At 44.8% G+C, this 21,045-nt stretch overlaps 1 protein-coding gene across 3 annotated transcripts in view; it reads right to left on the bottom strand.

Annotated features, from left to right (window-relative positions):
- VPS13D (vacuolar protein sorting 13 homolog D) overlaps positions 1-21,045 on the bottom strand; it is a 199,992-nt gene that overhangs the window by 164,860 nt on the left and 14,087 nt on the right. For all 3 annotated transcript variants that reach the window (XM_037501218.2, XM_054691171.1, XM_037501217.2), the window contains exons 6-20: positions 20,538-20,654; positions 18,180-18,284; positions 16,895-17,065; positions 16,430-16,530; positions 15,345-15,513; positions 14,653-14,754; positions 14,298-14,499; positions 13,367-13,546; positions 12,516-12,646; positions 11,649-11,724; positions 11,043-11,213; positions 9,935-10,065; positions 8,732-8,864; positions 4,336-6,549; positions 3,112-3,263 (exon numbers count right to left, since the gene is read on the bottom strand). In XM_037501218.2, coding sequence (XP_037357115.1) covers positions 3,112-3,263; positions 4,336-6,549; positions 8,732-8,864; positions 9,935-10,065; positions 11,043-11,213; positions 11,649-11,724; positions 12,516-12,646; positions 13,367-13,546; positions 14,298-14,499; positions 14,653-14,754; positions 15,345-15,513; positions 16,430-16,530; positions 16,895-17,065; positions 18,180-18,284; positions 20,538-20,654 — 4,155 coding nt within the window. The remainder of the gene's footprint in view (positions 1-3,111; positions 3,264-4,335; positions 6,550-8,731; positions 8,865-9,934; positions 10,066-11,042; positions 11,214-11,648; positions 11,725-12,515; positions 12,647-13,366; positions 13,547-14,297; positions 14,500-14,652; positions 14,755-15,344; positions 15,514-16,429; positions 16,531-16,894; positions 17,066-18,179; positions 18,285-20,537; positions 20,655-21,045) is intronic.

The raw sequence follows: 21,045 nt of genomic DNA, 5'->3' as shown, positions 1-21,045 counted from the left end.
CTCCCCCAGTACCACACAGAATAATCTACTCACAACAAATGTTCGAGAAGCGCTGCTGATTGTATGCCTAAATCAGCTAAGCCCCTCTTTCTAATCCCAAAAAAACAACTGTGAGGTTGAAGGGAACATGGCTGAAAGTCTACTGTGGATCCAGCAGAAGACTGAAAATCAGGACTCGGGGTTCTATCATGGCTGATCATCACCTCAGTGCACAACACAGCACAGCTAGCAAACAGGTAGTATATTTTAATGATAATAATAAAGATCCACAAGTATTTAGTTTCCTTTCTCCATTTGTTTCAACTTATAATTTATTATTAAAGATATCTTGAGGCAAATGTTTTTATTAAGGATAATTTTTTAACAGAGGAATTCCAATCAATACATGTCAAAATGACAGAAACTAGAAAGTAATCATCCAAAAATGAAAGCTTTCATCAATAACGTCTTCCCCCAAAGTTCATCAGTGGGATAAACCTGTGTGTGAATGACTGACGCAGAATTCACAATAAAAGATCAGGCTCTTGTCACCTGAACACAATAGTCACTAAGCGGGTAACAGCAGACATGGGCTGCCTGCTGTACTGCGTGAGCACGCGCAGTACAAAAAGAAAAAACAAAAGAAGCAAAAAAGAAACCCAAGTCAAGTGAAAACTGTAGAGTTAAATTACAGGAAATAAGGGGAACAAGTGAAGTAACAACATAGACAAACAAACAAATCCAGAATGTGGGAGTGTATGGGGTAACTGACCTAGTTTTCACAACAAAATAGCGTGTGAGAGGGGCTCTAAGCTCATAGAGACCTATGAAAAGGACCGCAAAATGTGTGGCCTTGCCTGGACCTTGTTCAGATCCTGAGTCAAACAAACCAAAAGGGTCTCTGACATCCAAAATGGAATAAAATCTAGATGTTGCCAAGGAATCTGCATTAACTCTATAGAGCATAATACCACTGTAGTTATGTAAGAAAATGCACAGAGTTTGTAGTGAAACATTTCAGATATATAAGGGTAAAATAAGAGGCAAAATAGAAGAAAAGAAAAAAATACCAGGGAGGACACAGTGGCGAGACCCAGGTTAAGCGCTGAATCTGAGTGATGGGTACATAAGGCCTACTACACACTTCTCCTTTTGTGAATGTTTAAAAATTTCCACGGTAAAATATTTTTTAAACCTTAAGTTGCTAAATTAAATAATTCAATGAATATCAATTATTCAATAGTAATTTAAAGAATTTAAAGAATTTTTTGAAGATTTTCATCAAAAACAACAAGTCATTAAAACCACTAGAATGTTATGTCAGCAGAAGTCACACCAGGAGATAGATTTAAGGTGAACAAATTATCGCACTTAGCCCCTACTGATGAGGCAAAAGCTGAGCCAAGAAGAGAAAGCTTTGGGGACAGTTCTCTCACCCAAAGACCCACCACCAGGAGCCACCAAAGTCAAGGGAGCACATGTCCTGTGAACAGCACTCCTGGGCCTCTCCAGGGCTGCTGCCAGCGAGCCCAGCAACCTCTAAGTATGGCTCCGTTATCAGTGCCCAAGAGGAGGGCCACTGCCTTTGATCCTGCCTGTCCTTGTTGCTTTATAATGTAACGTTCTTTGTTCTTGTCCCAGTGAAATCAGGAAAACTGACCATTTGAAAGACGAAGGATGACAGATGTGTACATATACACACACACACACACACACACACACACGTACGCACAAATAAATTCCTATCCCGGACCATTTCATTTCAAAGAGGGTAAGGCTAATTTTCTCTGAAAGAATCTGTCAACACCTCAGATAACCAGATTGTTTTATAGTCTGGGTCACTCTATAAAAAGTATGACAAAAATTACATCCTCCTGGGAAAGAGAGACTGGCTTTTTAAGCGATGATTTCCCACATTTTTGAATGGCAATGAAATTAAGGATCTGCCTTCTTTCTCTATATAATGCTTTCGCCACATGAAGAAAGCTATTAAGACTGATTTCCCAGTGATAAAAACACATGATAAAAGGATTCTGTGTCTGCTGGAATAAGAATCAACAACATAAAGGTTATCTCTTTGAATTTATATATTCTCCTTCCAACATTTTACACACATAAACATATAATAAACATACAATAAAATAAAATTTAAATATAGTTTTATAAGTATAAAAATGTATGGCTTCAATTTTGCTGACATGAGAATCAATAAGGTGTTGGGCTTCCCTAGTGGCACAAGTGGTTAAGACACAACCTATGAAGATGTCCACAGCCACTGCAGCACGAGTTCAACCCCCAGCCAGGGAGCAACCCACATGGCGCAGCAGACCTCTCCTGTCTCCTCACTGCTCCCCTCAGCAGTGTATTTCAGTCAGTCTGCCTGTTCTGTTCCCCACTCTGTCTCTAGTGAATCCTTTCATCCCCCACACCTCTGGCCTATACCCCAGTTCTTGCATGCATAAATAAATCTTTAAAAAAAAAAAAAAAAAAAGAATCAGGCCTCCCTGGTGGCGCAGGCGGTTGAGCACCGCACTGTGAAGCTGTCCGCAGCCTCTGCAGTGTGGGTTCGATCCCGGCCGGTGGGCGAGAAACCCACATGGCGAAGCAGACCTCTCCTGTCTCACCTGCTGCTCCCCTCAGCAGTGTGTTTCGTCACTCTGCCTGTTCTGTTCTCGCTCTGTCTCTGGTGAATCCTCTCACCCTCCCACGCATCTGGCCTGTACCCCAGTTCTTGAATAAATAAATCTTTTTTTTTTTAAAGTAGAGTTTTTTTTTTTTTAATAGAGGCATGTTTTATTTATTTATTTATTTTATTTGTTTGTTTGTTTTGTTTATACATGCACTGGGTACAGTCAGAAGCGCGGGAGGGTGAGAGAATTCACCAGAGCCAGAGCGGGGAGCAGAGCAGGCAGAAGGACCGAAGTACACTGCTGAGGGGAGCAGCGGGCGGCAGGAGAGGTCTGCGCGCCATGTGGGACCCTCCTCCGGGGGCCGGGGAGCAGCAGGGGGTTGAACCGGCGCCGCAGAGGCCGCGGGCAGCTTCGCAACCCAGCGCTCAACCGCTGCGCCACCGGGGAAGCCCAATAAATAAATCTTTAAAAAAAAAAAAAAAAAGAATCAATAATATGTTACCTGAACTGGATTAACAAACTTGCCCTCAATCTTCATGATGCTAGACGTCCCCAGGTCATCAGGGCTAAGGGAGAAAGTCAGTTCAGATTCTCTCTCCACAGGAACCTTCTCCAGTTTAAACTGAATGGTGGTGTTGTTCAGGATGTGAAAAGCTGGCATAAGAGGAGAAATCAATGACAGGCCGAAAACACCCCCTTCCTGTGTTACTGCTGATTATCACTGGCTATAAAATAGAACCCATGAGTTACTCTTAGACCGGAAGGGCAGGTCTGCACTATGATTGGCACAAACTTCAACGACTACCCAAGACCAAAACTTGGTGCAAAGAAGGGGACAAGATAAATCTACAGACAAAAAGAAGTCCTACTTTCATGACCTACTCCATATGGTGATTTCAAATCTGGCTGGACATGAAGCCAGGCCAGGGTCTACATGAGCTTCTCTTACCCTCCCACGCTGGGGTTTTCCCAACCAAACTGCTCATCCTCACTCAGTTTTCAGAGACAGATTGAAGGTGCTAAGTAAACAACTTCTATCCCAAGCAGAGAATGCAATCTTTTGGTAAGTATGTAAATGAGTTGGTGAGTTAATACATGAGACTCACAGATGCTGTATTCAGAGGCATTAATTTCTTCACCAGTCAATGAAGCCATGCCCTGGAGCTTACCTGGCTTCTGCAGACAGAATCTATTGAATTCTTTGGGTTTAGCTGACTAGATCCAGAATACAAATACAAATACTTTATTCCTAAAACCCCAGGCCAACCCATAATAGTAGATGGCAGAATACTAAAAGGAGACTAGAACAACAGCCTGAATTTCATATTCTATTTATGTCAGGTGTCTTGGTCCACAATATTTAACTAGGAAAGGTGACAGCTTAGGAATGGGGGAAAGAACATGAATTTGACTAAGTTAAACAATATTCTAAAAAGAAAACATCCACTGAAGCATCCCTATAAATGCTTGAATAAATGTTTAAGTGGTGCCCAATTTTAAAGGACACCACTTCATGCAATTCTTATTTTGTCAAATAAAGCTTTCAATGGAAAAAAAGTAGAAAACATACCAACCCAATAGGAAACATTCTATTAAAAATCCATTCTGAGTTCTTAAATCTTAAGTGGGGATAATTTTAAAAGAAAAGGTTGTTTCAAGCCAAGCAGTACATGAGCTGGGTGTGAAACCTTTCAACAAAATGAGACCAAAGATGAAGGCTCCTCACCTTGACCTCTATGCAAAGATTCAAAGAAATCGTGTCGGGTGAACTGAGCTTCCTCCTGACTGTTGGCACTGGCAGAGCCAGACGGAGGGCAGAACGCCTGGCCTACTTCAGACCCGGGACCCTCTCTGCCTGCCAACTGGGTGCAATTCAAAGAATATAATTTAATGTCTTTGATTTCCACCTGCAGACGGTCGCTTCTAGAGTCATCATCTCCTGCCACAAAATTCTGGATGAATATCTGCCCCAAGTGTCCCACCAACAACTCTGGACTGCCAGGCTTCCGAGGGACAGACACAACTGGTGACTCAATGTTTATGTTCAGGATTAGCTTTACAGTGTCTGAATGAGGGGCCGCTAGATCAAACCCATATATTTCATTTTCTTCTAAGGTAAAGGATTCCCGGGTCTTCCTTGGCGTTTCAAAGAGTGACACCATCTCACTGTACTCGGCTGTCTTAGTGGCAAGCACCGTGGTGACTTTGGTGGCTGCGCTTTTCAGCATGCTTCGGAAGTTTTCCTCCAGTTCATCCATGGACAATGCCAATTCCTTTAAAAACTTCGCAGAGTGGTTGTAATGCAAGGAAGCCATCTTGAGGTTGAGAAAACACTCCTGCTTGGATTTCTCAACAAAGGTGAAACTCAAAGCTTCGCTGAGGGCTGCATCTTCCATTCTGACAAATACAGATTCGAAGTAGCCGATGTCACTGATGATATTCTCATAGCCGATGGAATTCCCAATGCTGACGACGTACTGGTTCTTAGCATTGTCTTGTGTCAGATCCATAAGCTGCAGGCAGCCAAGAGAACCATTGATGTCAAACGTGCTGCCCATGGAGACGTTGACTTTGGTGCCTCCGATACTCGCAGTTGCGATTTTCCTGCCATACTTCTCTCCATTCGCCATCCCCACTGTCCGAAGGAGTAACAGGTTAAGCCTGTGGATTTCCACGGCAACCTCGGTGTTTTGTTCATATGTAGACTGGTAAGTACCTTGTTCCCTATCGCTTCTCTCAAAATCAGTCATTAGAGGTTGAGGACTCAAATCATCTTTTTCCTTGGGAAATGACTTTTGAAGAAAACCAATCAGTTCCACAATGGTCTCTGGATTTAGGATAATATCCAAATTATTCACCTGCAGTGAAATCACCTGCAGAGTGCTGTCCAGATTCATCGACGGGCACTCTGAGCTCACAAACTGATATTCCAGTTTAATGAGGGACTCTTGCTCTTTCGTGAGAATCCTGTCGAGGGCAACACTGGTGGCTGACGGGTGGTTCAGGGTGGCGGCATCAGTAAAAGGAGCCACAACGGATCCAGACACAGGAGACTGGGCCCTGCTATCGCGGAGGCTTCCTGTGGGGACATCAAAGCTCAGGTTCTTATGTGAGGCCATCAACAGGTCAAAATCAGCACCATATGTCTGCATGGTGTCTACCAGGAGCAAACCATGTACGGTCAGAGAGACTTCGGCATCGTAAGGCCTCTTCACAAAGTGAGCGTTGGTACCGAATACCTTGAGCACAGAAATGTAGCGGCCATTGCTCTCCACACCAAGCTGCATACAGTTGACCTTAAACTCAGCCAGGAGGAGCTGCGACTCCACCAGAACCTCCCGGGTGTGCTGCTCTAGCATCACAATGCTCTGGGTTAAGTTCATCACTGAGTCTTGCAAACTGCCTCGCTCCTCCTCTTGGGGAAAAATCTTTTCTCTAATCTGAGTGTCAGACGTCTTCATTTCTGGGGTGGTTAAGAGTGCAAAGCAATTCTTGAGAGCAGATATTTTGTCTTCATTGATGTGGATTTTTAAATCTGGCAAGTTGCCTGAGAGCACAGCGCCAGGGTACTTAGGATCTGAGGTATAGATCAGTCGGCGTTCTAACTGAAGGTGCACATTGAACTTCTCGACCACATGGGTTGGCCCCACATCAATATTCTGGACGTGCTTCCAATTGTCCTTCACCCGCCCAACCATGATCTGGAGGTCCATGAATGACAAGGAGTACCGCTCGTACATCTTGGTGCTCATTAAATGTGCCTGAAGCTGCTCTTCACTGAATTCGACTCCAGAAAACGGAGGCGTTTTCTCCCCATGACTGCTGCTGGATTCGGGGGGTGGGGTGTTAGGAGGTGTAGCCAGGGGGGTCTTGTATTCATCATCACTAAACTGATTCTCCTCAGATGTGGACCCATTCCCGCTTTTCCTCTTAGAGTCATCTGCAGATCAAAAAGAGAAGACTCAAAGCACATGTCTGCTCTTCCTGCCTCTTTAATGTAATAATTAGAGAATTGTCATAAATCGGTTACCACAAAAAAGGCAGAGAATCAACAACCCCAATTAAAAAAACTAAAAGAAAACTCTAAGCAGTTATTTGTTTTTCCTGTTTGCCTAGGTGCTCACAGCGTTGCCCGCACTAGAATACTCCAACAGAAAAGTCTCGCCTGTTTTGCTCAGCTGATAGCCAGTGCCCAGAACTCCACTTGGCCAGCAGCAGCCGCTCAGCCTGTCCTGTTCCAGCCCCAGGCTCACATTCCTGAGCCACTGAGACAACCTCAAAACACACTTCTGGGTGCTGCCCCTGGTCACTGTCCCAGTTTATGTTGCAGTAACTTAAGGAGGTGCCTTCGGTGGCTGTGTGAAGCGCGTTCTTCAATCTAGTGCTCTTCGTGTTCCCTCAGCAGCAAACTTCCCCACTCCCGCTCTGCCCTTTCCTCTTTGGAATCTTCTCAGTGAACTAAGGTTGAAATTATTTGACAAACTTCCTCAGTCTCTTACCCCATGAATCCTCCCTTCCTTCCCTCCCAGCTCTAGGTAAATAGTGACTGTTTTTTGGGAACTATTAGCAGCAGTGAAATAACCTTTCAGGAGTCTCTTTTTGTATATGTCCCCAGTACCCCTAAATAGATGAAACTCTATTCTAAATTTATATTCCTGAAAGTACTGAGAAACAATATCCATTAAAATACAAAATGTTGGGCCTCCCCGGTGGTGCAGCGGTTGAGCGCTGGGTTGCAAAGCTGCCCGTGGCCTCTGAGGCGCCGGTTCGATCCCCGGCTGCTCCCCAACCACCGGAGGAGGGTCCCACACGGCACGCAGACCTCTCCTGCCGCCCGCTGCTCCCCTCAGCAGTGTACTTCGGTCCTTCTGCCTGCTCTGCTCCCCGCTCTGGCTCTGGTGAATTCTCTCACCCTCCCGCGCTTCTGACTGTACCCAGTGCTTGTATAAACAAAACAAACAAACAAACAAATAAATAAATAAAAAACATGCCTCTATAAAAAAAATAAAATAAAATAAAATAAAATACAAAATGTTACATGAGAAATGCAAATTAAAAACATGAGAATCAATTTTATATCTATAAAAATGGCCATAATCCAAAAGACAGATACTAACAAGTGTTGCCGAGGATGCTGAGAATTAGAACCCTCATAAATTGCAAGTGAGATGGTTTAAAGGTGTTGCTATTTTGGAAAACAACCTGACAATGCCTCAAAACGTAAAATAGGGCCTCCCTGGCAGACTAGGGTTAAGGCTCAGCACTACCACCACAAAAGCCTGAGTTTGATCCCCGGCCAGGGAACTGACCCACATGGTGCAGCAGACCTCTCCTGTCTCACCCACTGTTCCCCTCAGCAGTGTATTTTAGTAGACCCACCTGTTCTGCTCCCCATTCTGTCTCTGGTGAATCCTCTCACCCCCTGCACTTCTGGCCTATACCCCAGTTCTTTTACGTAAAAACTAATAATCTTTTTTAAAAAGTAAAACAAAAAGTCACTACGTTTTCAGCAATTCCACACTGAAGTGAACCCAAAAGATTGAAAATATATCTCTACGCAAATCTGTGCATGAATATACATAGCTGCATTGCTCATAATAGCCAAAAGGTAGGAACAACCCAGTGCATACCAACTGATGAATAGATCTTAAAAAATGAGGTGTATTCATATAAAAGAATAAAATTCAGTCATAAGCAGGAATTAAGTTACTGTTAATGCTAAGTGCAAGAAACCAGACACAGAAGTCACATATGGCAGAGCTCCACCCACAGGAAATGTTCAGAATTGACAAAGCCACAGAGGCAGGTCAGTGGCTGGCAAGGGTTGAGAAAGGGGGTAACAGAGAGATATGTTAATGCATTTGGGATTTCTTCTAGGGATGATGAAAAGGTTCTGGAATTAGACCATATAGAGAGGTGCACCAGTCTATCAATATACCAAAAACAACCACACTACAAATTTTTAAAAGAATCTCAAGATAGCTATTATTAAAAAAGCTAACAAGAGGACTTTGGAGTTTAAAAATACTATATAAACCTTTTTTTGTTAAGCTTTACTTAGCTAAGCATATAGAGGTCACTCCACAAAGACACGTTTGCATTACTTCACATTCCCACCATACCTTGGGTGTTTGTCAACAGCATTCTCCCTAGATCCACAACAACTAACACGGGATTCTTGAACTTGAAATCATCAGGAAAGATCACTTGAGGGGCAGAAATATCTAGTCGCACAGTCCAGCGCTTACTCTCCTCCTGGAAAAATAAACTACAATTAAATGCCATTTCACTGCAGCTGCTGACACAGCTTTATCAGTCGGGGCTCCAGCCTTTCTGAAAGCTACACCTGTGGAGTGACTTAATGGTCTAGAGTACTAAGCTTAAAACAGAAGCAGACCCCACAGCTTGAGGACCTGAGACACTACCACAGGCCAATGTCAGACAGAAGTAGAGGGAAGGGCAGAGGCACAAACTAGCTAATCACTGGTTTGGGAGGTTGTCTATCCTTTGGTTGAAATGATCCATAGTTTAGGAAAGATCTTCCCTCTAAATTTATAGGACTTAATTATTTTAAAGCATAGCAGAAATTATACAGTTCAAATAAATGTAGAAATCCAAATATTTGTATGGACTCCGATAACTCTGAACTTTTGTACCAAAATATCTTAGTGAAAATCATAAGTTTTGACATTTGAAACAAAAAGCACACCAATCCACAAAGTTGTTAGCTGTTCTTCCCTGATAATTGCAATGAGTTTCAATTGAATACATTTAGTAAGAGCTGATATATGTAAACGTAATCAAAAAAGAAATCTTTGTCTAAGGTAACAAAAGGATACTAATTTTTGTTACTTGAGTTGAAACAGACAAGAAAATACCAGGACTAATTCCCTACTCCACACTATGAGCTTTGAAACATGAGCTGACCATGTCCGCATGCCCACTCTCCGCATGCCCACAGTCACCCGGCTCTGCCCCTCCCCAACGAAGCCAACTCAATGGCTCCCTCTCCTGGCTCCCTGCCGCAGCACAGCAGCGCACCTCCATGCCACCCAGCAACCTGGACTGCCCCGTTCCGGGTTCCCCGATTCTGCCTCTCCTCAGCTGGCCACTGAGCATCACAAAGTGACCATCATACCCCAGAATCACAACTGGGACATCATTCTATTTTCCCCTAGCTGCTAAGGACATATTCTCAGTTTACTGAATCAGTACAACTGATAGAAGCAGGACTATCTACAGTAGGTAAACAACTTGACAGAACTCCTATCCTTCCTACTGCTTCCCTCGTGCCCCCGGAAGACTTCTGGCATATGCCCACTTACAATGAAATCACCCACTAGCAAACGATCGAGAGTTTGGCGGATCTCTGCCTTGGTCTGCATCTTCAGTTTGTTATATTGTCTTCGGGCAGCTTCAGCTACTCTCAACTCAAGTTCAGACTGATAACCAAAACCTGCAAGATTGGAAATACACACGAGATCGGGATTTTCAAATGGCTGGGTGGGAGAAAAGTACCACAATGTCTATTCTCACTAAGTGTCTCCACCAAAGCTTAGGTATAGTTGTACAACAGCTCCTCCCCCTACCCACCATGCACTGCATGGGGGGTCTCAGCCGGAGACTGAGACCAGCTAAGGGACAGTCCTGGGGACAAAGGCAGCAACGAGGGGAGGGACCCAAGTCACTAGAATTTTCTGGGTCATTTTCTAAAGGATTCCAAATGATTATACTTCAGAATCCTTAAAAGTATGGCTTTATATTAGAAGAAAAATGGAATTTAGAAGGAAATGCCTTCTAGAACCTGTCAGTGACAGTGCAATGAAGCCCAAACATTTGTGGCTACCATTTACATGAAAAGACTCTAAACCTAAAACAGCTTTACTATTACAGGAAGGAGAGGAGGGATACATTTAGGAAAGTACTACTGTTTGATCAATTTCTCTGTCAACAAAAGTGCTTTTTCTGCATGACTGTCTCACATCTATTTTGGGAAGGAAAGACTTAAATAAATTGATGGTGATGCAGGCAGTGCAGTGGCGAGCTTGGCCATATCTGACACTGCTCAAGCAAGTGAAATAGGCCATTGATCCGATCACAGACAAGGAAATTCTTGAACATTCCTCCTCGATTCACCAACGAAAATATCCAAGGTATCCAAGAAACCACTATCCTAATGCAATGAGAAGTATTTTAAAATGTATGCTAAATGGAAGAAAGAAAAGAGACAGTAAGGATATTGATTGTTCTTGGAAGAGTGACGTTCTGAGTCACCTGCTTTGACTTAGTAACTAAGGACACCCCTACCACTTACTCTACAGGCCTCTCCACCACAAGGTGGAAGGGACAGCAACCTTAGTCCAGAAGCACCAGGAATGACAAGAAAGATAGCTTTAAAAAGTAACATAAGATCAAACAAACAAAAAAGTTAACCTGAGGTATGAACCTTTCCCTTGTAGAAAAAGTCGGCCACTTTTTTAATAGCCTGGGGGTTATAGATGATGTTCAAGGGCCTGGTGCTGACGTCCAACCGCCTCTCGAAGTGGCTGTGTGCCGGGTTCCTCTCATAGAGCATCTCAAACACGGGGTCATCTGGGTCTGCAGCTACAGGGAAGAACCAGAGGGGAAAATGGAGCAGAACAAGTTTCTTTTAATAACCTGTGAGGAATTCTAGAAAAAGGGACATTTTCTGAGTTATTTTCCAACTAGTTCACATTTATGCAGTCTATAAAATAGAGAACCTAATAACGATAGGCTCATGAATTACAACAGGAATCCTCCAAACAGGGTGGCTGTGTCCACACCCATCATGGAGACTATGGGTCCCCAGGCCCTGCAAGGCCCACCCCCATTCCACGCAGATGAAGTGGGTGCCCCGGGCTGTCTCCGGGTGAAACATGCATCGCACGGCAAACTGTGGGGCACCCCACGGAACACACTCCCTGCTGGAACACAACCATGGCTTCAACCAGTCATCACCATGTTCTTCGAGGTTCGTTTTAAAAGTATATTACCAGGAAACTGATTGGGACAAATTACCAGGAAAATGATCGCGTCTGTCTGCTGAAGGTGACTGGAGGCCAAAGGACTGCGAGACTCTGCCAACTTCTTTTTGCTATTGAACACACAGAAAGGGCATAAATGTCACCTGCCGCAGGCACACGCTCTCTCGTCTCAGCCTTGGCCACGTTCTCACTTAGCACAATCAAATCAAGCCTCAGCTGACCTCACGTTCCGAGGACTTAAAGGCTGAGCGTGGGCCTCCTCCCAACAGCTCCAACAGCTGCTCTGCAGTCGGTGCCCTGAGCAAAAGAGCACTACACCAGAACGAAATGTGTGGCTTCTCAGACTCTTACTCTGCCCTCCACCCACTCTACAACCCAACAACCCCCCCAAAAAATTACAAAGTGGCTAAGTAGTCAGCTAACCTGACCATATCTCTGCCAAATTGATAAAATCAAAGTCTCAAATTAGTAAAGTATATTACATATAAAAAATTAAGTATAGAGAGAAAGCAAGGTGGCTCTTAACGCTGAGAAGATGAGACGTACTATCGGCGACTAAGAGAGAATGCACGGAGATGACTGTCAGACAGAGGTATAAAGCAAACTCAAACGCGACCAAGAAAGGCTGAAAACAATGGGGCTTACGACATTTTCTTCCAAATTGGAGCAAACTGTCCCGTGGTGGCAACAGCAGGAGAGGCAGGAGGCACTGCCTTACACCTCAGCAACATTCCCTCCAGCCTACTCAGAACCTTACCAGCTCTAGGCTGGTTCTAATCAGCCCATGTGTCTGAAGACGACTGAATATCAGAACGGAGCAGTCAGTATCACTTACTACTTGCCTCAAACAGGCCCCAGTTCAACACCCAGGACAGATCAGCCATGCCACTGTGATACGTACTGGATTAGGGAAGACCAGGAGAGGAAAGATAGTTCCTTCCGTGGCCAGGTCCCGAAGGAACAGTCCACCCAACCGGACTAGAAGCAAGGAGGAATGTCTTCGAGGAAGAGATTCTGCCAGAAGTTTTACATCTACAAAAAATAAAAGTAAGGGTTCATGCTACAGCATGATGGCCCAAAGTACTAGATGTACATTTTATAGAAGACTATTAGATACCATGAACCACGTTTCCTTGAAATTAGAAAGAAAAAAAAAATTTTTAAACCCATCTATATAACTGTATGTGTATCTGTCTGTACTACTGACATTAAACACATAAAGGATATTACAAGTTTCCTAGCAGAACAAATTTTCAATAGAGCCCTTTATATAAGCTGAGACACTCCACCAGTTGACACTGACTTATGCTCGCTCAGCTCTCAGGATTACAAAGTCAGACAAAGTGGCTTTTTTTTTGGGTCATTTGCCTTCAAATTGCTGAGGGAGCTCAGGTAAGTAACCATTCTGTAGACTTGCAGAGAAAATAACATGTATTAGATAAGTTTGCTCAGATGTGGAGCTATAGTGTCACTGGCCGTGAGTTTCTTATTAATGAACTGACATCCTATATTAAATAAGGTGTCTTTAAACACAACCACACATCACATGAGGTTTGGCACTGATCAGCTGATGACAGAAATGACCAGCTCTCCAGGCATCTATCCCTGTATTCCCCAGGGGACGTGATTTCAGTATTCAGTCACTCAGTGTTCACTACAACCTTCTAGAATGTTGTTACCGGATAATGCCATTTGCTCCGTGGACATGGCTCTAGAGAGAAAAATAGCATCGGTGGTTGCCGGGGGCTGTACCTGAAAACTCCAGCTGCATGAAAGCACTTTCACCGGTGGGAGGCGTCCCTGGCTCCTGGTGCAGCAGAGTCACAGTTCCCCGCTGCAACTGCAAGTTCAGTTTGGCAAAGACATGATCCCGCTTCGTATATGTGTTCATACACGAGGCGTCTGCAGTGGGGTCAAAAAACTCCTCAGTGCCTAAACGTGAGGAGAGGAGACTTTAAGAAAAAACATGGGGAATTTAAAAAGCACACCAGACACACTGATCAAAGTCACAAGGGCTTTCTTGAACTCACTTTTCCTTATTGAAAACAAACTTATGGGTTAATTCACTAATGTAAAATGGCCCCATCAGCTTTGCAAAAGCTCTTACCAGCTCATCATTGAGCCAGGGAGGATGTCAGGAGTTGTGAGAAAGGGCAGAACAAAGCGGCACTGGATACACGGTGGAAGGCCCCACCACTGCTGTGGCCAGCACACAGCCACTAAACAGGTGAGCACTCGTGGCGCATGTGGCTGACATGGCTGGTACCAGTGAGGAAGCGAATTTTTTGTTCTGATTTATATCAATTTAAACTCCAACAGTCATTGGTGGCTGTGGGCAGCATCCTGGACAGCTCGGGTCTAAAGAGTGACTCTGCTTGGCTTTCAAGCTTCAGAGTCTACGTCTTTTGAATTTCCTCAAATTGAGTTCTTTTATAATCACTGTCACTCAGATCTACCTGAAACTAAACTACTATCCTAATTTAGCAACAAAAACGCAAATGCCATGTCTTTCAAATCATTCTCTCTACACCTCTAACAACATAAAACACACTGCTGGACAACTTTCTAATTTTTTATTATCTGAAAAACACCATGGGCTGTTCACAAAGAAGAGGCCAATTTTAGGAACCCAGTGTCTCCTCCCCCTATAGCCAGGGAAGCGCAAGGTCAGCTCCCGTCTTACCCAGGATCTCCTCAGGAGTCCACTGCTCATGCTGCTCTCCAGACAGACCCGCCACGGTGCTCCCTTCCGGGGTCTGCTGCCCGTACCAGCCGCCCCAGCCTGGAAACCAGGACTGAAGGTACTGCAGCAGCCCGCTGCCTCCACCGGGTTCTGGACCTGCAGGAGAGTCTCCCGGAGAATCCAACTGAGGCTCTCGCAGACTCTGCATCAAGCAAGATGTGCACAGATGAGCTCCCAAAGACAAGTTGCATGTGCCACTGACAACACTTTGTGGCCCACAGAAGCATAAACACATCAAAGCTGAGGTGCTCTGAGCGTGCTGGCTCTGAACACATCTTCTCACAGGATCTCTCACCTCGGCCAGTTCTTCTTGCTTGTGAAATCGCTCATGAACCAGTTCACGCAAAATCTTCAGTTCCTCAAAGCTCTGTTCCTCTTCAATCCGACGCATTTCCTCCTGTTTGGGTGGCGGTAAAAAAAAAACAGGTATCATCACACCTGAGAAACAGAACGCCCACCTGAACCTCTACAGTAATCACTGGGGAGAAACAGTTTCCACTGACAGCCAAGAAACGGTGGGGCCCTGGCTGCTGGGTGTCTGGTTTAAACACCTTTTCCATACTACCCAAGTAAAGAACAGTAGTTGGTTAAAAATGGAGCCCACAAGAGCCTCAATTCAATTCTGCAGGAGAGTCCTGCAGGCCCAGAACCCGGTGGAGGCTGTGGGCTCCACAGTATCTTCAGAGCTGGTTTCCTGGCTGGGGCAGCTGGGACAGGCAGCCAACCCCAGAAGGGAAAGCATGTCCTTGCCAATGTCCTGTATGAGACATAAAGGGGCTGAGGTCCACACTCTTACTGTGTAAATCTGGTCCTCAGTTTTCTCACCTGGATTGGGAAGAGTAAGAGTCTACCTACTTTGCTCATCTGAGGTAATGCTTGTGAAAGCACAGAATCCAAATTCTTCAGAGGCTGAGAGAGCATTCTCAGCCTCTGAAAGGCATTCTCAGCCTCTGGAAGACAAGAAACACAAGACAATAGTCCCCTTACCTTGTCATCTGCAGACAGCAAGCCCCCTTTCAATTTGCTGAAGTACTTGTCGGTGTAAGACACAGCATCTCGGGCGCGGTGCAACAAGAAGTCCCAGGTACAGCATTTCCGCTGCTCCCTGATCTCATTCAGGTTGGCATTCAAAGCAAAATACCACCATTCCCGGCAGCTGAAATAGTTCATAACAAAGTGGTTGCTTCTTACAATAAAAGCAACTGGAATAATACCACTCCTCTTGAGACACCTTCTCTCTTGTCAGCTATCAGTTGATGCCTCAGCTCATGTGGAGAAAGTAAATCTTCTGACAGATCCTAACTTATATATCAACATATTACAGTAATAACCCCTCATCTGGGGGATACGTTCCAAGACCCCCGCAGAAGCCTGCAGCTGCCGCTATTACCAAACCCTGCACAGTTTAAGTTATAAATTAGGCACAGCAAGAGATTAACAACAATAGCTAATAATAAAGGGAGCAGTGATAGCAATATACTGTGATAAAGGTTACGTGGACGTGGTCCTGGGCTGACCGTGGGTAGCTGTGGAAACCACAGACAGCAAAGCCACTGATAAAGGGGAAGAACTGAGCTGAAGTGACCTGAATTACTCGTGATGTCAGTTCCCTCCACTGACAAAAAAATCAAGTGGTGACTATCAGGTAGCTTCTAAAAGATTTTAAATGGAATGCTTCACCAAGGACATGGAAATACACGGGATCTACAAAGGTGTTCATATAATAGACATCAAGTTTACCACTACGCCATGAAAAAAACAGCTTTTTGCTAAAGGAGATATAGACACTGCAAAGCATACACTATACAATCACACTCCACCAGACCAACCGTTAATCCACTGGCTTAGCAGGGCTGAGAGGCGCCTAGTTCTTGATTCTACAACAATCTAAGAGTAAATGTGCGACACCAAATAACACACCGCAGAATGGCACCTTAAAGGCCAGAAAAACTAACTGGACTTTTGTCTCCAACCACCTGTAAAAGACAGTGATGCTGTCTAGGTTTCTGTTCTATCTACCAAAAACAGGACAGGCTATAAAATGCACTTAGTGGGTAAGATTATTCACTTACTTCTCAGACACGGCCACTTTGGGTTTCCATTTTCGGAACTTCACCTGCCTCTCCTTTCGCTCCAGCTCCTTGAGGAATTCCATGATTTGCCGGTACTGCAGCTTTTTATCAGAGGTTAAAAGAGACAGGTTAGAACTGATTGGTTTCTTTTCCTCAGTTAAAACAGAAGCTGAGAGACGTCATGTTAAGTTGAGCACGGACTTGAAACCCAGAGCAACCTGAAAGACGCCATTTCAGCAACAAGGGCCTCTCTGAACCCTGAGGATTTTCACTTTATCTCTTACTCTCTGCTCAGCACTTTAAAACACCAAACCCAAACTAACCTAAGGTCAACCCACCCAACTGTCTGGCCTGCCAGTGCTTTGATGCCAGGGCCACCTTCCTTCCTCCCTTCCCACGAGGCTGCTAGGAGCCTTCTGCCAACGCTCCCTTGCCCCTGAAGACCAGCCCCAGGAGAGGCGGCACCTGGGAGAGCTTCAAGGGAATGGTCTCCAGCTGAATATCACATTCAATGCGGGGTGAGTGCCGGGACCTCAGGGGCTCTTTGGAGCAGTTTCTCCTCAGGAGAGCAGACGCGCACACGGGCTCCAGGATGTAGTGATGGTCGCGACTCTCCATGCTCTTGTCCATGGCCTCCTGGTGTCACAAGAACATCTGTCACCATCGCAAATGCTTTCAGGGTCAAGTCACATCTATATTTATAGATATAATGTATATTTACATGACAGCAGAATCTAGCAGCAGAGTATAACTGGGAACCTGAAGCTCCCGAGGATTCTGAAATTTTTCTTTCTTTTTTTTACTGGGTAACAGTCACATAATTTAAAATTTTAAAGGTAAAGTATCTCCTTCCTACTCTGACCCTCCAGCCACCCAATTCTCCTTCCCAGAAGCAACCAGTTCCTGATTGGTTCCTGACTGGTGTTCCACCAGAGGCATTCTGGACATGTTCAAGCAAACCCATATTTTTTTGTGGGGTTTTAACTATGCTTACATAAATGGTTTATATGCTATTCTACCCTGGTGTTTTAAACCTAACACTTTATCTTAGAGACTATTACATACTCATCTCAAAGACCTCTGATTTTATGTTTTGTAGCTGTGTGCTGTTCTAATGTGATACATTATTTAATTGAATCAGCAAAACACAAACCATAGATACACAGCGTGCTAGTCACAGAGTGGGGGCTGAAATGAGACCTTTTTCTCCATTTCATCTAAACACTGACAATTCCTTTACAAAAAGACTAAATTGAGATTTTTTTTCTCCTTCACAAACAGTCATATTTTATATCGAAAGATTTATAATGACTTTCTAAGCACTTCTTAAAGGAATGACACCAAAAGTGAAGTTTCAGCTAAACATAAGAATCAGATCTGGTGCTTTGTTCACTTAAAATCTGTATGCCGAGTCCACAGTGGCTAAGAGAACAGATAACTAGAAAGTGTTAGCTGCAATCAGATACCTACAGATAGCTTTACAAAATAACAGAAAACTATAAAGTATTGTGCAGTAGTCAGAAGCAAGTAATTATACATATCTTAGCCTTAAGTGAAGGAAAAAAAGAAATCTATAATACAGTAAAGTGTAAAACTATTAATCAACATTACAGCCACAGCAAGTACCTCAAGCGCACACATGTCAGTGGGTCCCTGTGGAGGAAAAGAGGACTGGGAACCAGAGACACAAAAAACAAACCTACATGGTAGCGACCCCAGAGGCTTCACAAGCCCTCTGTCAGAACCGTACCTGTAACTCCACCTGAGGCAAGTCCCCCAGTAAAGTGCAATCGACATCCCAATAGATGCTGAACTCTGCCACATCTAATTGCTTTTTCCGCATTAATTTCTGTACCTGAGGTAAGAAAGACAGGGAAGGGAACAAGATGACTCTCTATTCATGAACATATCCATTCATTCAACAAACCATTTGAAGAATCACATATCAGGTACTTTTCATGGTGTTAGGGAAACAAAACTAACTTAGAACATGGTGTTGCTTGCAGAGTTCAAAATCTAGCTAACATGGGAGACAAAAAGGCAAACAATTTCGTTAAGCAGAACATGTAAGACGCTGTGAACAGAGGAGAAAATGCTACTGGGCAGACAACTATCAAAAGATGTCTAAGTTTCGGGCAAAGGGTAGGGACACATTTCAAAGTGTAGGTCCATGATACACAAGGCCCGTGGCTCCAGGGGACAGCGAGTGCACCTGTTTGACTGAATCCCGGACCCACACCTGTGGAGGGCAGCATTGCTGCGTGTGTGAACACACACTTGGAGTAGGGGTCAGTTAAGGGTTGAATAATAGCTTGCAACATTACTAGATGTATTGAGCATAACAGTTTCCCAGAAAAATAATTCATGTCCACCCAGACATATGAACAGGACCTTATTTGGAAGAGGGGGTCTTTGTGGATATAATCAAGTTAAAATGAGATCATACTGGATGGGGATGATTTAACCATGGTGTCCTTGTAAGAAGAAACACAGGGGAGAAGGCCATGTGAAGAGATAGGAGCGGTGCTTCTATGAGCCCAGGAAAGCAGAGCAACCACCAGGAGCAAGGAGAGAGGCACGGGATGGAGCCTCAAGAAAGAACCACCTGCCCACACCTCCATTTTGGACTTCTGGCCTAGAACTAGAGAGAATAAATTTGTTGTTTTAAGCCAGCTAGTTTACGGTAGTTTGAGATGGACACACTGGGACAGGAAGTCCATGCCACTAGGTGTCTGGCCTTCCTACGTTAAGGAGCACAACACCACTAAGAATGCTGAGGCAGGCATTTACCAGGACTGGGTGTCTCAGAAACAAAATTCTGGCAACAGTGCCAAGTAGAGTTCTCCAACCTGGTGCCAGAGAAAATGAACCATGACTGTGTCAAAGTAATGAACAAGTTCATAGGATCAAGGTGCATTTCAGAAATGCTGGGTTAGTCTACCAAGCCAAGGCTGCCACCTCCGCTCCAAGCGACCACGTCCTTCTGTGCAGGGCCCTGGACAATGCTATCTTACCTGTGTGTGAGTGACACAGAAAAGACTGGGAAAAGATGGCAGGATCCTGCACTAAGACACAGTGAGGATAAAGAGTCACATCTGAAACATTTTGCAGAAAAAGCTGTCAGGATATTGTGACCAAATGGATATGGAAGTCGAGGAATGAGTGCAGGCTTCTGGAGATTCGTGTCCTGCCGAAAGCAGGGATGGGAAACTTCTCTGCAAAGGGCCAGATAGCAAAGATCTACTCCCTGTTGCAACTGCTTAACTGCCACTGTAGCATGAAGCACCAGACAACGTGTGAACAATGGGTGTGGCAGTGATCCAATGAATCTTTATATACAAAGACAGGTGGGGGGTCAGATTTGGCCCCAGGATGCAGTTTGCCAACCCCTACTCTACAGCCTGGTGCGTATGGGTTCAAGGCCAGGCCCCACCGCTCACTTCATCTCTCCAGCTTAGGGTCCTCTGCTGTAACATGAGGTGACAATGGTGCAGGGGGAGGGGACTCATGTAGCAGGCAAACAACATGACCTGGCACATAAAAGGCTCAAAAAAGGTTTGTCTTTGTTTCCTTCAATTTTTAGCAATACATTAGAAAATAAAGGGGGGGGAGGGTGTCGGTTCCAGGGAAAGAAAGGTGGCAGACGGAACATAATGGGGTCATTTTGGTATGACAATCCCAGAGCGTGTGGAGGCGTTCCACAGGCAGTGATAAAGGGCCATGACTATGAAGACCAGACGGAGGTGAAGGCTGGAGTCAAGACATGGAGTCATCAACAGATACTCCCAAGAGGTACCTGAAACACTGAACCCGTGAGTTTGCCCAGGGAGAGCCCACAGCATGAGAAGGGAATCAAAGATGACCCAGCACCTCAGGTTTTCTCATGTATAAAATAAAAGGGACGGCCAACATTTAATGGTTGGGTGAGATCACAAAAGGTCAGAGACAATAAACTGATTCCTTATTTCAACAAATTAGATTTGCTACATCCAGACAAGAGACAGACACACAGACATACAACAGACGGGAAAGAATGTGATTCATTTACACAGCAGGACAGACGCCCTGGAGCCACCGCGTTCTTCCCGCAGGCGCGGTTCATACTCACAGGCTCATTGGCAGCATTCTGCATGGAGACGTTCTTAATGCAGATGCCAAATGCAAAGGGGTGGGAAGGATTGGTGACGCCATCTTCAAAGCGCAGGTGAACGTCCTGAATTTTTAGCTGCAGAGAGAGAAGAGCGGGCTAAGACAGCTGTGGCACCACAGGTAAGGGCGCGGCCTCGAGCCCTCCAAGGACCATCGTGGGCACCGGGCACGTTACACTCACGCTCCCATCACACCGTCCCACACTGCTAAGAGCTACAAACACAGACCATCCACGCCATCTCAAGGAGAGCTACAATACTTGCACTAAGTCGTTTCACAAGACACTAAAAGAAAATAAAGCCACAGTGTCTAGGTAGTGGGTCCTCCCTCTCCCGTGACTTGCCCATCTTGCCGTTGTGTCGCCACCCTGGGCAAGGGGCACCAGAGCAGGGCATGGACCCTTTGTACTTATTTATTTCCTGTTGTTCCGATGGTCGGTTACAGAAAAGATTCTCTCTCTCAATGAA

This window comes from Talpa occidentalis, unplaced genomic scaffold (assembly GCF_014898055.3).
Source record: "Talpa occidentalis isolate TD23 unplaced genomic scaffold, MPIMG_talOcc4v2.1 talOcc4.9, whole genome shotgun sequence".
Lineage (NCBI taxonomy): Eukaryota > Metazoa > Chordata > Mammalia > Eulipotyphla > Talpidae > Talpa > Talpa occidentalis.
The sequence above is the reverse complement of the archived record's forward strand: the minus strand, read 5'-3'. Positions and strand labels throughout refer to the sequence as shown.